This window comes from Budorcas taxicolor, chromosome 15 (assembly GCF_023091745.1).
Source record: "Budorcas taxicolor isolate Tak-1 chromosome 15, Takin1.1, whole genome shotgun sequence".
Classification (NCBI taxonomy): Eukaryota; Metazoa; Chordata; class Mammalia; order Artiodactyla; family Bovidae; genus Budorcas; species Budorcas taxicolor.
The window spans coordinates 35,937,830-35,954,911 of NC_068924.1; the positions used below are offsets into that span (position 1 = coordinate 35,937,830).

At 39.5% G+C, this 17,082-nt stretch overlaps 1 protein-coding gene across 3 annotated transcripts in view; it reads left to right on the forward strand.

Annotated features, from left to right (window-relative positions):
* The window catches only part of SOX6 (SRY-box transcription factor 6), a 708,935-nt gene that overhangs the window by 664,511 nt on the left and 27,342 nt on the right, over positions 1 to 17,082 (forward strand). For all 3 annotated transcript variants that reach the window (XM_052652397.1, XM_052652398.1, XM_052652399.1), the window contains exon 13: positions 1,499 to 1,607. In XM_052652397.1, coding sequence (XP_052508357.1) covers positions 1,499 to 1,607 — 109 coding nt within the window. The remainder of the gene's footprint in view (positions 1 to 1,498; positions 1,608 to 17,082) is intronic.

Sequence of the window (17,082 nt, forward strand, 5' to 3'; positions counted from 1 at the left end):
CTTGTGCAGCAGCGTTGTCACATAAGAAGATATTGGGGAACCATACTTAATTTGCTTTTTATTTTCACTTTTTTCAAAAATAAGTGTCCTGTTTCAGAGGTTTCCCCACATACCACTTTTGTTAACTAGTTAGTATTACCCAGTTGGGGAAATTCATGATTATAATTTTGTTGCCATCTTTCATAGAAATGGTGCTAGATTAAAGCAAGGTTTATACTGTATTTTCTTCCAACACAGATTTCAACATTACATGATGAAGGGGAACTGGAAGACTTCCTGCACAATTTGACTGATGGGAATTAATTATAGAAATATAATGATATTCAAAAATAATCATATTAGAAAGCACAAGTGTAGTGAGGCTGTACAAATGAGACACAGCCTCTATCAAGTAATTGTATGTTTGCTCTTTAAGAATATTTCCAAGTTTCTAAACATCTTACAGAAAAGAACACTCAGAGTGTTTCCATCTAATGCCGAACATGCTCAGTACAGAACTAGGTCATTGAACAATAGACTGAACAGCAATCAGCACTCTACTGCTGCATAATGCATTAAGTATAACATGCAGAAACCATTCCCGGAGCTGGAAGCTGCTATTTCATGTCTGTAAATTCAAGCTGACATGACATTTAATATTGTTTCATAGTAATGAACAACAAGGTTTCATTCATTCATAAGCACAACACAAAGCCAAGTTTGAGTCTGGAGAGAAACAAGGAGGAGAGAAGGAGACACGTGCTGTTTTTCTGCAGACAAGAACACCATGTTAATGCTGGTCAATGAGCTCCCTGCTACTGATCCAGAGAGCGACAGAAGGAGAGTTCATTGTGATGCTTCAGACGACTGCTCCTAGAAGGACAGGTTAACAAGTAAAACACCTTTGGGTTTTCCTAGTGTAATGGCAGAAGTGTTTAACTTTCCTGACTCAAGGGCTGGCCGGGAGTGATGTGCTGCTTCTCACTTACCAGGAAGTTACAGTTCAAACTCCTGAACAAAATACAGTATCAGTGCCGTCATCTAGTCTGCCTGCTTTGAAATATTTGTTTTTGAAATCTTCTTGCCTAAAATTCTGATTTGTATTTTTCCAGGAGTACCAATGCAAACTATGATCTCTAAATGGGAAATCTCCCCTCCCCATTGAATAACAGTATATTCTAATGGAAACTGCTCTTTCAAATTTTGTGCTTTTGGCTCACACCTTTCAGTTGCATTCCTTTTAGATGACTGGAACAAATCCAGCAGAGAGAAGATGTGCAGTACAGCCCTGGCAGGTTTCCTGCCACAGATGTCCTTTCCTCAGAGCTACTATGGTCTAGGTGCTGTCAGCACTGTTGGTGCCACAAACAGGAATCTTCCTGAAAGATTTTCTGAGTTCCAGTTGGTCAGAAATGATGTTTGTAAATTCAAGTTTCATCCATTAAGCAAGGTAGAAATTGGAAGGGAAAAGTGGCTGCTTTGGAAGCTAGAATAAGTCTCTGGTTATTCTTTCCTCTAGGAAAGAACACGCTTTGAAAATTTGGGGCCCCAGTTAACAGGAAAGTCAAGTGAAGATGGAAAGCTGGGCCCAGGTGTCATCGATCTTACCCGGCCAGAAGATGCAGAGGGTGAGTGGCTTTTCTGTAGCTCTTTTCTGCTGCTCTGTGTGTCTCTAAAGGTGCGCCCGAGTTAGATAGAGGATCTTTATGGTCTTTCTTGGAAGTAACCAGATCAATTTTCTTGGCAAAACAGAAGAAATGTTAGTCTTCATTGTGTGTTACAGTTGAGGAATTTGAAATTCATGTAGATTCTGTTACTGAACACATAGCAAAAAGAACTTTCTACATTCCATTGAACAACAAAATTCTGTGTTTCAACCACCTCAAGACTTCCTTATTTATTTTTCTTTTTAGGGACAAATTTACAAAGAAGGATTTTTTTTTTTTTTAACCCCCATATAAGTGATTCCCAGGTGCAATCAAACCCTTCTGGAAACTAAATGATAGTATGAAGCAGATCTGGTGTAAAATTAATAATTGCTTGGGCAAGGCCTAGCCTGTGTCTGGATACTAACCTTTACAAAGTCTTTTGAAAGTCTGGATGGTAAAGACCAGCTTTACTCTCAATGTGTTTACCCCCAGCAGTATCAATGCCTGTCCACTTCTTTTTCCTTTTTGTTTGTTTTAAATGCACAAGCAGCGAATCAGCAGAAATTGCTCCCCAGAGGCTGAGTACAATTTATGAGTTAGGTCAGCACTTCAGTAGTAATGTTGCCTGGTTATTTACTGTGTCATCACAGAGTAGGGACTGGTTTTCCCTTTAGCTGTGCCTTTGGCAGAATCCCTCCCACCAGTCAGGGAAGATTAATTTGTTCTCTTCAGAGTAACACAATACTTCACCCATCTCAGGTCCCAGCTAAAGTCCTTTAGTTTGAAGGGAAGAATCTTACTGTTATCCCTTTTACTGGTATGATTTCTTCCAGGACCCTAATCCCTTGAAAATGTATAAAGACTTTGCATAGCAGCATCTGATCTAGGCATGGCTTTTAGTGATGGTTGGAGCCATCCTGGGCAGTTCAGAAAATCCCTGGCATGAGCACTAAGGGAGGGGTAGTATCAGACATTAGGAAGCACTTCAGAGAGTCTTCGGAAGGCAGGTTCTTCATACCAGTAGGAGAGACTAATATTTAATGGAAGTCCTGGGGACAAGGTGTTAAACTCTGATTGGTTTGTGCCTGTATGAGAACAGGGAAGGAAGGAAAGAGAAAGGAAGAGGAGGAGGAGCAGGAGCAGAAAGGAGGAATAAAGAGGACTCAAAAGCAGAAATCACTCACTGTCTTTCACGAAAAATGAGCACTGAGAGCAGAGTGGCGCTGACATTTTTATAGGCACTTTGAGATACAGGGGTTTTTTTCCCTCCCTGGTGAGGACTAAGCTTCTGTGGTTTAGGGACTCAGTTATTCAGGTGTGGCCCATCTCAATTTTGTTAGAAGATGGTGCTGTAGAGTACCTCATTTTTGACCAGACACAATGAAATAATACTTTTCATCACTTTGGAGTATTCAGTCTGGTTTTTTTATTTTATTTTTTGGTAGACTAGGAGTTAGAGAATTCTGCCACCTTACCCTTGTTCTGAGTTTTCTTAAAGGCATTCATCTTTCTTCACTTGGTGTCTGACCTGTGTTGTTCAATTGCTCGGTTGTGTCTGACTCTTTATGACCCCATGGACTGCAGCATACCTGGTGTCCCTGCTTAACTGTACAATAAGTGTAAAGTCATTTGCCTCTCAGTAATGTTAATAATCTAATTGATGATATCATATGCTTGGTAAGTTAAAAATCATAGTCAGAGTTATTAACCATTATGAAAAGAAAAAATAAAAGGCTTAACTGTAGAGAAACAGATTATATAGAAGCTTCTTTGGAACTTCCATTCAATTCAAACACAGATTGTTTGGATTCAAGCTAATTTTCTGATTATTATGCTTTTTTTAAGCAAACATTTATTAAGCATTAATATTCCAGAGAACGTGCTAAGCTTTTAGCCCATATTTTCTCATTTAAATCATATACTATGTAAAGAAGGTGTTTTTTCCCATTTTACAGATGAGAAAATTGAGGCTGAGAATAGTTAAGTAACTTGCCACAGGTCATATAGGTGGTAAGGGCAGAGGTGAGAGTTGATCCTAGGCAAACTGACTCCAGAACCCAAGACATTAAGTACTGTGCTATCCTGCAGCCCTTGTATGTACAGATATATAAGTGGTGCCTTCATTTTCCTGAACAAACTCCTTGCAACCTTTCTCAGTATGGCCCATTTCCTCTCCCCTAAATATAGCAAGTCATGCCATGCACCCGCTCTCGTGTTACACTGTCACACATAACAGCAATGCCTGATGAGTGTAATAGTAGAAGGCCTGTAGTGGCCCAGGAGCTTAAGGAGCGTGTGAAAACCTCCCTTCAGAAGCTTGCCCAGAGTTGCCATTGAGACCTCGTGTGCTTTTGGGGGACTGTGAGTTCATGAATGGAGTCAAGTTACCTGCTCTAATACCGAGAGAAGTGGAGCGCCTTTGTGAGGACTGCTGGGATGGGGAGCCGCCTTCTGCTGACTTCAGGATATTTTCTGGCATCTGTTCAAGCATAAGCTGATTGCAAAGCCTGCTGGAGTTTCAGTTCATATTAAAGTCAGAGTAGATAACAGGTACACATAATACTTTCTCCACTTTGCTAGTAAGAAGGAGCTGAGGTGAAAGAATATTAAAAAATGTATTCACTCTTTCATTCAGTCTTGGTCAAAAAACAAACATTTCTTGAGTGCCTGTTCTGTGTGCCAGTCCCTGAACTACACAGTGGATAAACCAAAGGAAGCAAAACAAATATGTTCCTGACCTCTTAGAGCTTAAAGTATAGTGAAGGAAGATGGAAGATTAAAAGGGAAATGCATAGATAATAAGGCAGATATAATTATCACTGAGAAAAGTATTAAGAAGATCAAGACTTCTTTGTTCCCCACAGAGGTTCAGAGTGGAAGCTACTTAGGTAAGCTCCACTGGCAAGTGAGTTTTAAGGTCTAGCTCAGGATGTCATCCCTTCTTTGTCCACACATGATCTGGCTTTGAACAGCTGAGATATTTTTCCAGCTTTATTGAGATATAATTAACATATAACCTTGGTGCAAATTTAAGGTATAAACTGTGATGATTTGAAAACACATATATATTGGGAAATGATTACCGCAGTAAGGTTAGTGTAGCACCTCTATACCTCACAAATTATCTTTACTTGATGAGAAAATTAAAAACCTACTCTCTTAGCAATTTTCAAGTGTATAGGCAGTATTTTTACCTATAGTCACCCTGCCATATATCAGATCCCCAGAGCTTATTCATCTTATAACTGGAAGTTTATACTCTTTGACCAATATCTTTCCATATCCCCTTCCTCCTAGTCCCTGGAAATCACCATTCTATTCTCTGTTTTTATGAGTGTAGCCTCTTTTGAGTCCATGTATGCGTGAGATCATATAACATTTGTCTTTCTTGTCTGACATCATTTAGCATGTGCCTTCAAGGTCATCCATCTTGCTGCTAGTGGCAGGGTTTTCGTTTTTTATGGATGTGATATTTTTATCACATTCAAAAATATAAATGTATAAAGCAATCTCTGTATCCTTCATCTGCTCATGTGTATGTCCTGGCTATTGTGAATAATGCATAATGGCAGTTTTAAGGGGCTCTCCCCTTCCTCTGGGGCTTCACTGGTGGCTCAGATGGTAAAGAATCTGCCTGCAGTGCAGGAGACCCAGGTTCGATCTCTGGGTTGGGAAGATCCCCTGGAGAAGGAAGTGGCTACCGACTTGAGTATTCTTGCCTGGAGAATCCCAATGGACAGAGCAGAGGAGCCTAGCAGGCTACAGTCCATGGGATTGCAGAGTCAGACATGACTGAGTGACTAGCATCCCTTTCTCTGCTTTCACCTCATTCTCCTGTGTGGCATCTGAAGTGACTAAAGTAAGCCTGGCTTCACAGGAAAATATCTGCCAGTTGTGAAAATGCCAATATCACTTAGTAAGCAATTTGTAGACCTGCTTCATAGCTTTGAGCATAGAAGCAGCAGGGAAAGGTCACCAAAAGAGGCAGCTGTGCGTGTGTATTAACCACTCATCAAAATCGAATGACAAAACCGTAAGCCAAGAAAACAGAAATTAAAAATATAAAAGGCAAATGTCTTCAAAATTTTATTTTTAAAGTCCAGCTGTTATTTGGCTTGAATATGACAAGACAGCATTTCTTGTTCACCATGATATTTATAAAACTACAAATTCATAGTGCTGGGGGCTTAGGAAACATGTTTAAGGTCTTGTTATACTTTGGAGCTGGAGAAGGCAATGGCACCCCACTCCAGTACTCTTGCCTGGAAATCCCATGGACGGAGGAGCCTGGTGGGCTGCAGTCCATGGGGTCACGACTGAGCAACTTCACTTTCACCTTTTACTTTCACACATTGGAGAAGGAAATGGCAACCCACTCCAGTGTTCTTGCCTGGAGAATCCCAGGGACGGCAGAACCTGGTGAGCTGCTGTCTATGGGGTCGCACAGAGTCGGACACGACTGAAGCGACTTAGCAGCAGCAGCAGCAGCATACTTTGGAGCATTTGATGGCTTTGTTTGTATTGAACTCACAAAATTTGTTAGCTCCTATGTAGGGCATGTAAGGAAGAAAGGACTCAATTAATTGAGTCTGTCACCATGTATTAAGAATGACAAACAGATGTTTAATTTTTTATGGACTTTTCATTTGGCATTTCCCCTCTCCTTGTTCTCCTTAGACAAGAGTGCAGTTCTTATCCCAACTCTATTAATTTCAGGGTTGCAAAGTATAGTAGAAAGGGCTCTGGTCTGGTTATTGGGAAATTTGGACTAAAGTCCTTTGCTAAATAGAGGCAAATAATTGACTAATGCCTCTGGGCTTAACTTTATCTTTTGAAGGACGTATGTTGGACTCTATTATCTCTAGTGGTGTTGCTGTAGGTGCCGCTTCAGTTGTGTCCTACTTTTTCCAATTCCATGGACTGTAGCCCGCCAGGCTTCTCTGTCCATGGGAATCTCAGAGGCAAGAATACTGGAGTAATTGCCATGCCCTCCTCCAAGGGATCTTCCCAACCCAGGGATCGAACCCACGTCTCTTATGTCTCCTGCATTGGCAGGGCAGTTCTCTACCGCTAGCGCCACCTGGGAAGTCCTCCATTATTTTTAGGGTGCTCTCCAAATGCAAGATTGCTATTAGGGCCTTCATGAAACAGAACGTGTTTCTTATAAGAAAGGTGATCTGTCCACAGTAGCTTTCATTTAGTTTTTCTTTTTGTTTTTTTCAGCGAAATAAAAGAGGAGACCCATACCTTTGGGAGTGTATTTGCTCCACTTCCTGAATTGAATTTTTGAGTCCCTTGATCTTTTCTATTAATGAGAAGATCTCTCTAGTAGTATTTCCAGTTACTTTCACAGGTGGACGCTCCCTTTCTCTTTCCCTCTCTTCTCCTTCTCTTCCCCCAGCAACAATAGTGGTAGCTTGCCCTCTTTTTTTTTTCTTTTTAATGTATTCTTTCCATTCTGTTTCTTCTCTCTCACACACCTTTATTTTTTCTGTTTTTTTTTTTAAATAGCTTAGATAAGAAAACATTCTTCTAACACTTCCTTTAATTCTTGAATTTAATTACCGTGTCCCAGTCGCAGAGGGAGGCCACACCTCATTTTGACGTGGAGCATAGTAGAATATGAGCTCTAAAAGGGATGAACTCAGAGTGATTATCATTAGGCAGGCTTTTGGACCCTGGATTGGAAATGTAATGATGTGCTGTCCTCCACGTATTAGAAACTTGCATTGATTTGAATGGAAATGGATGTGTGCACCAAGAATAGCCCCTTTTAGAAAACAGTTGCTCTCAGATTAGCTTAGAAAGGTTTTATAGATTTGTACTGAATTTGTGAGTTGGATCCCAGCCAAAATGGCCTTAACCTTCTGAAAGCTTCATTTTTTTGTGTGTGAACTTCTGATTGCTTGTAAGTTTAAATCTCAAGATAGCTTTATTTTTGTCAACCTAAGCTCTCTGTTTATAGACAAATAACAGGGACTGCAACTTTTCCTTTTTCCTTAAAAAATGCACCACTTGATGTGAATGTCTTCTCTTAAAAATCCTGCTTACCCTTTGATCGATACTTTGGGAAATCTCTGAAGCTTTTCTCATTTCCTTTCTCTTCCCTGGATCTTTACTCCTGGCAGAGAAGGAAGATTGACTTGACGATACAGGGCTCATCCAAGGCAGCAGAGGCAAACCAGAATATAATCTAGGGACGGAATTAAAGGCCACATCTGCTTATACTTTGGAATGTAAGGGTTGTTATTAGTTCAAGCCCACCAGATATAGTGCTTCACATAACAACACTTAGATTCTCAGAACTGGAATAAAGGAGAGACATGTAATCCGAGTGACAATTCCATCCAAGAAATCCCTTTCTATATCTCTGACGAGTAGTCATCTTACTTCTGTTCAAATGTCTCTAATAGTCTAATGACAGAAAACAGACTACTTCTTGGGAAACTCATTCTATCTAGTTTTAATTATTAATTCTTTGTTATTTGTCTTTGCTTTTTTACAACTTCTATTCATTGGTTCTAGTCTTACTTTTGGATTCCAACAAGATGAGGCTTACAATTTCTCCACAAGACACTCCTTCAGATATTTCCTAAAGGGTTAGGAAACTCAACTTCCATTTGTCCCATTCTAAGTCAGTCACGTTCTTTTCCTGAATTTTCTCATCTGTAGTTGAAGAAGTTGGTGTAGGTAATTTTCAGTCTACAATGCTTTAACGCTTTTTCCTACTACCATACAAGTGAAATCATTCACCTTAAGTCAGCCAGAATGTAACAAGTGTAAAATAAGGACCACGTCATCTTTAATATAAGTGAAATTATCATTGAAGTGTACCAGAGATGAGATGTCATTGTCCAAGAAGGTATCTAAGTACTAGACTGTATACCAGGAATAAAAGATGGGGAACTATACATACTAAAATTTTTTAAAAATCCAGGTAAATGAGAAGGGAGTGCTAGCCAGAACCTTGCTATGGACTTCCTGATCTGGCCTTCTGAGGTTTCCAGGCATCTTAAAGAAATGAATAGGCAAAGAAGGCTATATGGAGCCAGCAGGCTGAGGTCTGAGGCCAGGATGTGTGGCCAGGGAGACCTAGGACATGGTGAAGACTAAGTAACAGCCACAAAGGCTGGGACATAAGCAGAGTTCAGAAAGCCCTCGGCTCTGGACTAAGTCTGTGGTATGAGTATCACAAAAATGTATTTTACTGTGGATATAAACGGTTTTAGAGGATCCTGTGCACCAGTTTATATCAGCACTATATATAAAGTGCAGCTCTCTTAAACAAGCAAATAAACTTCTCTTAAAGAAATATATTTGCTATGTCTTAAAAGCTCCCAAATAACTTTTAATGTTGGTAGAAAACAATTTCCATTGAACTCTCGAAGTGATGGATCGTCCTGATGGGACAAGAGAGGGAAATGTCAAGATTCTTGTATAACTCCATCCCCTGATACTCCATAAAGAGAACTCAACCTACTTCTCAGAGTCGCTTAAGCTGGAAAGCCCAATCAAAGACACAGCATCCCCTTAGTGAGGATCTTAGACTAAAGAGCCAATTATTTTTCTTTGGGCTGCCTTCTTTAAAGAGGCGTCATTCACACACACACACACGCGCGCACACACACAATTATCTAGTTTTCTAACTGAATATCCTCTGTTCTGGGGAAGAAATGCTTGTCTATGCCATTACTGAATCACACAGAAGTACCCCTGCCCCCCTATCTTGCTATAGCAACTGGGTGGCAAAAGATTTAATGCTATCTACCATGAAAATTAGACCCAGGACAAGAGCAGCAGCATATGTTCCCAATGGGACTGGGAAAGTGAGTCTATGCTTCCTCAGCAGTATGTGCATCTGCTTCACATAAACCAGCATATTAGAATAAACACTGGCTGATAGAGGTCTGTCTGCCATGTCTGGACTGTGTAGTGACTGACTGTTGAAATGTTCCCTGTTCCAGAATCCTCTTCTCTTGGCAGCAAGAGCCGTTTAATTTCCCATCTGCGGGCTACAGAATTCAGCCCAACCTTTTAGCCTGGTGGACTTTGGGCTTCCTTGGCCTCCCCTGGTGTTTCAGATGGTAAAGTGTCTGCCTGCAATGCGGGAGACCAGGGTTTGATCCCTGGGCTGTGACAATCCCCTGGAGAAGAAAATGGCAACCCACTCCAGTATTCTTGCCTGGCAAATCCCACTGGATGGAGGAGCCTGACAGACTGTAGTCCATGACATCACAAAGAGAATCAACTGAGTGACTTCACTTTAGGCTGGTGGAATTTAAAGAGCCTCAGGGCAATTGGTGTGTTCTTTAAGTTATCTCTGCTTAAGATCAGGATTGAATTTGAGACCAAACTTTTTCTTTTTTTTTTTTGATTGATCCTTTCCTTCTTTTCAATTCTGATAATTGTGCTTATCCCCCAAATCCAATAACCGCCCAGTTCTCTGGTTTTCTGATACTGACTTCTTATCTTGTTTTCTTTAACTAAAAAATTCTTACCTTTGAATATTTCCTTCTTATAGATTCATTGTCTCATTTTACTCTGCTTGCCTATCACTGTTTGTTTACACATAGGATCTCTCATTTCATAATCTTTAGAAGTGATACTCTGTAGACTTCTTAGGTAGCACAATGGTAAAGAATGTGCCTGCCAATGCAGGAGATACAAGAGACATGGATTCGATTCCTGGATCAGGAAGATCCCCTGGAATAGGAAATGGCAACTTACTCCAGTGTTCTTGCCTGGAAAATTCCATGGATAGGGGAGCCTGGTACATGGTACATGAGGTTGTAAAGAGCTGGACACAACACAACTCTGTAGACTAGGCCACCAGTTCCACTAGCTCAGTCTTTCCGAACAGGATCTATCCCTACTGAGAGTCCCCCAATCTTTAGTGTTACCCACATGTTCAAATTATAATTTACTGATTATCTCTTATGTGCACAGCACTGTTAAGGACATGGAGAGAAGGGTTTTTTAAAAGATGGACTATACTGTATTCTTCAAGAGCTAGTAATGTAGTGAGGGTGATTATATTAGCATACACAGAAAGCAGAACAACCTGAAGTGCTGTGTGTTTAAATATATCATTAGAGAAACAGAAAAGAGTGCTATTTAGAAGAGGAAGCTACAGTGCTTTGTTGATAGCAGTTATTCTGGAAGACCTGATAGAAATAGAGCTGGAGATAAGCCTAGGTTTGGAAAAACAAAGAGAAAGAGAAGAATTTTCAGTTGAGGGAATGAATAATCCAAACAGACTCAGGAATGGTAAAGCACACGGACATTCATAAGGAAGTTTCAGAAAGGGAGAGTCAATTCTCATCTCTGTGTTCTTCACCAAGCCCAATACAGAACTTTCCACATGTTTGTATCCAGTGAATATTTGTTGAATTGAATATGTTATAAAAATAGCTGGGTTCCATAGAACTACGGCCTTGAGTTCCATAGAGCTAAGGCTGAGGAATTTGGGCTTTGCCACCAACTAAACAGGCATTAACCTTTAGTTGTTCAAGATTGACTTCAATTATGTATAGAGGTTGAAAATAATGGAAAAGCAGCAGTTAGGTTGATTTGGTGAGCTGTTAGTCTCTTTATCTTTATTCTTCTGTTCTTGTCATTTCAGAGGGGATATTCAATGGTTATTTTTTCATATTACATCATGAGAGAGCTGAGTAGGTGTTAGGAAGGTTTTTATTCAAGTCATATTAAAAATACCTATTTTTCTCCTGGGTATAATACTCATTTACATATGATTTCACTTTGTCTGCTGTGACTGTACAGTGCTTTACAAATCAGTCTTATACTTGTTCCTCTCACTAGAGGAGAGTTGATTTTTTTTTTAGTTGTTTTTGTTCAGTGGATACTTACCCTTAGACATGATGTCCCGAATTAGGTCATGATACCAGAGGGAAGAGATTGTGTAAGAACTCATCAATATTTGTGCTGTACTGTAGATTGTTACATTTAAGAATAGGCTGTAAAAAGCAATTCTGAACTAAAACTTAATATCCCAGGTCTCAGCCCTGGAAAGAAGAATTTCATAAGCAATATATTCAACTATTTAAAATTTTTACTAAAAGTAAAAAATATAACTTACTGGTATATGTATATTTACTTTCATGGTAGAGAAATCATTTCATACTTCTTCAATATAAGCTCACTTTTCACTCAGTAGGTTGATCCTGCATCAGGACAAGATGAAAAAGGGTAACAGCAGCTACTCCACACTGCAGAATCACAGAACAGCTAATAGAGGAGAAAGGGAAAATGACTGTCCACTGTCCCTGAAGCTCCACTGCCCTTTACTTATTACACAGGCAGTAGTCTTAATCCTTTGTTATTCCAGTGAGTCTGTTATAAAAAGCTATAAATTCACAAGATAGTGGTTTGTTCTTCTCCCCCCCCACCCCCTATTTTTTTCCTGGCTTGAACTGAGCAGCATAGTTTGGCTACAGGTCCCACAAGTGGGAACTGGGGAGATGTGAGAGTTTCTTTTTGATTGTGTCTTATGCATATTCGATGTATTTCAGTTCTATATCACAGGATACTCTTGAAATATATTTTTAGCTCTGGGGCAGAAAAGAGGCTCCACTAAGTAGTAAATTGCACTCTCCAGCTAAGGCTTCATTTTGCAACTACCCTGAAGGACAGAACTGTGCAGTATAGGAAATATCACCCAGGTATGAGGAAGGACTAGAAAGGGAACAACTGTGAGTTAAGCCCTGCTGTGTTCTTGGTACTAGAATAGACATTCTACCACTTCTCTTACCATTGTTACTACTGCTGTTTCTAAGGGCATGTACTGTTTAATGAGTGGGTACTGGGTTCCAGTCACTGCTAAGAAATGTACATTCCTACTTAATGCTCAAAAATGCTCTACTTATCACCCAGAAAAGTATAAGTTATTAGCTCTCTTTTATAAGGAGATGAAACTGTTGTTCAGAGGTGGGAAATAATTTACCCAAGGTTACTTATTTAGGAAAGATCAAATTAAAATTCAAACCCAGATCTGTCTAGCTATATAGTATCTGAGCTATACTGACTCCCATTTTTCTCTGAGATGGGCTGATTCAGTCGGTCGCCTTTGTTGAAGTAGTTTTGTTCCTGTTGGTTTTCATTAAAAATCAGAAAAATATAATGAGAAATAGAAACATGTGAAAAGATTTTTTTTAGTCTTTCAAACCACACAGATATTAAGTGCATTTCAGATACTTTCACCAGCTCTTAGGGCAAAGAATTTTTGATAGACTACAAAATTGATTTGGCTACCCAAAATCCTTGAGCCATCTCCTTCTAATACTATTTCCATGTCCCCAACCTTTAAAAAAAAAAAAAATTTGGTTTCTACTATACCTATGATCTGCCTTTCTCATTCTAGTAAAAGGCAGATTTCCAGGAACAAATGAAATGAAAAGGAGACGCCAATTAAATTAGTTTTGTTGAATTTTTAAGCTAAGTCTAGATGCTATTGAAACAATTCAGCTGACCATTTTAGAAATTTATTTTGATGGCAGGTGTGAACCTTTGGGAGTAGTTACATTTCAGTTCACTGTTATTTTGCCATTTGCTAACTGTGAGACTTGGGCAGTTTAACTTCTCTAACCTCAGATGTGGATTAGATGGTCTTTAATATCCACCTCATGTTGAAATTTTCTAATTCTATGAACATGTTTTATCCATTCCATATTGACTCTGTCTAAGGAAGGTCCTGTCATGTTCCTGTTTGAATGTATGCTTTAGTTGTATTTACACAAACCCCATAGCGTTAGAATAGCTTTCAGATTTATTATTTCAAAAAAACTCAGGTTTGCCTTATCATCCTTTCAGGATTTCCCTGAAAGTGGGAGGCTGGAATTTCAGAATTGTACAGTGTGGAAAGTCAATAAAAGAAGATTCGAACCAATGATCTCTGAGTCCCAAACTGTGGGTTCATTTTCCCATTAAACCCATTTTTTATTTTATAGAGGGTTCGAGTAAGGCAAAATACTTAAGAAAATATAAGAAATAAAATGGGGTTTATATAAAATCTGATTTCAGAGATTCTTGGGTTCTAATGTAATGTGTAAACATCTGAATCTCACCCCAAAATTGTCACTGTTGAAGATGTCTGATGGTCTCTGTTATGACAATTGAGTGCTTACCTTATGGCAGCTCTTGTCCCAGACCCTGAGGAAGCAGTTATGAGCAAGACATAGTGCAGTTCCTGCCCTTTTGAGGTGCACAGTCTAGTGAAGACAGTGGGCCCATGCAACTGACAATTTGGATAAAATATAATAAATGTAAGATAGGCACAGGGTACTGTGGGAGCCTAAAATACTTAGCCCAACATAACAAACCAGATAAGACTATCTGGGGAAGATGATCCCTGACATGACTCAAAGAATGAGTTGATTGCAAAACAGACAGGAAATTCCAGGAAAAGGGAAAGCATGGGTTCCTAGTATAAAAACAAGATGGTATATAGAGAACTAGAAGTGGTTTGGTATTATAAAGCAAAAATATTTTCAAGTAGCCAGAGATGGAACTGAAGCCAGGTCATGGAGAGCTTTGTGTACCATACCAAGGAGTTTGAACTTCACCTTTGGGGCTTTAGGGAGCCATTGAAAACTTTAATATTAGGAGTGCCCTGGTCAGAACTGCACTTGTGATGGATCACCCTGGCTGAAATTAGGAAGAGGTATTTAAGTGCGGCCTGGTAACTCGAAACTGGAAATAAAAATATCAGCTAGAAGACTAGTATTTCAAATAGTCCACCAGAAACAGTGAGGGCAAGGCAATTGATGAAGTGATAAGGATGGAAATGAGCGGATGGGTTTAATAGTCTTTGTTAACTAACTCTGAGATTTGCTTCATCTTGGTTTGTGCTTCTTAATTTCATGTAGAGTCTACGGTAATATATTGAGTTGGATGAAGCCAGAAACTGGTGAGCAATATGAATTATTAAGTAAAGCCTTTTACCAGACTCTGTGTTCTCCAAGGGAATCTGCTTTAATCTGAGCCTGGTTCTCCTGAAAACTTAGGAAGCCAGAACCTTTTATTGTCTTACTTCCTGCACAGTGGTCTCTGGTTCAGACTTAAAGAATGCCTTTTTGCCTGGGCTCAACAGCTTGTAAGCCTTCCTTCTGTGCACACAAATAACAAATAGATAATAAGTAGAATATTTGAACGTTCTCTGTTACCTTCAGGTCATTAAAATAAAGAATCACACAAGTTATCTCAGTTGCCCTTGGATCCTGTAGTTGATATGAGATAAAGGGCTCCGTTGAGCTGTCTGTGTAAAGCAAATATAACTTGAGAATTAAAAGGAAAAAGTAAACATGGGCACCAAAACTGAAAGCGGGAGACTCTTGAAAACACAGACTGGTACATCACTGGTTAGAATTTCCTTCATTTTGCAAAGCCACGAGCCACATGCATCAGCTCACCACAAAGTCATTAAGCCTTTTTAAGCTCAGATGAAAAACATTAACAAATACCACAAAAGGCTTTAGTATAGCCCCTTTGTTCACTCACATATGGCACTTTATAACTCCTGCGCCACTCTGGTCATGGTGTTTGTTTAAGCTGCCTCCATCAGGCTGGTCCTGAAAGAACAAAAGACATCTTGAGCAACCCTAAGCAGGAAATGGGCTAATCTAAACATGGCTTGTGACACTTTAAGTAGAATAGAAAGGGGAGGGATTGATTAGTCATTAATGTCCAATTGGCTCCATATGGATGTTGCAATAATAAAGCCTTTTTTTCAGAGCAGTAGCAGAGTTATTGAATTAGAGGTTTATGTTTCCTCAGAGCTGACCTTAGGGAATTCCCTTTTGGTTCTTCTTGTTGATCTTTTAAAGAGAATGGAGTTTCCAATAGGAAAAAATAGAAGCCTTATCCACAATAACGCTTGCTCATAATGCTACAACCGAGAAGTGAATTAATTTAGCATAATTTTAATCTCTATTATAATTTCAGTCCTTAGTGCTTTCTTTTGCATTCTGTTGCATCTTTGGTGGGGCAGTATTTCCGAAGCCAATTAGACAGTGGCTTGAACTTCATAACTGGTAATAGGCTCCTTTAATGTGCTTAACAGTGCAGAGAAATGGTATCCTTACGGGGGAAAGCAATGTTCCAGCTGAGAAATGCTGGGTTTTGAGATTCAGAGTTATTTCGTATCACTGAGTAGTTCCTGGGGTAGCTTTGATGTAGGGTGAATGCACTGGACCTCGCCCTGTTCCTTGTTAGCAGTATACTAGCAACAAGTTATTACAGAGAAAGGCAACCTACCTCTCTGGGTTTTGGTTTCTTCATTGGTTGTTGTTGTTTAGTCACGCAGTTGTACCCAACTCTTTGCAGCCCCATGGACCACAGCATGCCAGGCTTCCCTGTCCTTCATTATCTCCTGGAGTTTGCTCAGACTAGCGTCTTTTGAGTTGATGATACCATCCAACCATCTCATCCTCTGTCACCCCTTCTACTCCTGCCCTCAATCTTCCCCAGCATCGTGGTCTTTTCCAGCGAATTGGCCCTTTGCATCAGGTGGCTAATGTATTGGAGCTTCAGCTTCAGCATCAGTCCTTCCAATGAATATTCAGGGTTGATTTCCTTTAGGATTGACTGGATTGTTCTCCTTGCTGTCCAAGGGATTCTCAAGAGTCTTCTCCAGTTACCATGGTTTGAAAACATCAGTTCTTCAGCACTGAGCCTTCTTTATGGTCCAACTCTCACATTCGTACATGACTACTGGAAAAACCATAGCTTTGACTATATGGACGTTTGTCAGCAAAGTGATGTCTCTTCTTTTTAATACACTGTCTAGGTTTTTCATAGCTTTTCTTCCAAGGAGCAAGCATCTTTTAATTTTGCGGCTGCAGTGATTTTGGAGCCCAAGAAAATAAAGTCTGTCACTGTTTCCATTTCCCCCATCTATTTGCCACAAAGTACTGTTTCCATTTCCCCCATCTATTTGCCACAAAGTGATGGGACCAGATACCATGATCTTAGTTTTTTGAATGTTGAATTTTAAGTCAACTTTTTCATTCTCTTTCACCTTTATCAAGGTAAAGTGAGACAAATATATTTACTCTCTTACCCGTTTCAGAGGATTGTAAAGAGGATCGAGATAATGTGTTCACTGAAAGCACTTAGTAAATGTTATTGTAGGCAAAACTCCTTAATACACTTGGTGTTTCTATTCTGGAAACTGATCTCTGGTATAGACTAGCGAAAAAAGTAAACTGTTCTTTAAATGTGTTACTTTGCCATACTAAGTAGTAAAACATCTGTCTCCAAATTTTCAGTGGACTTTTTTAATGTATACACTACATATGTTTATATCTCTGCCTCTATCTGTCATCTACCTGTCTAATTTACTCAGTGAATTTCTTGGTGTGGTTAAATTCAGTACTTAACATAAGAAGAGTATTTAGGGTAAGTAGGGATAAATGAATCTTAAAACGAAAACAGAAAAATG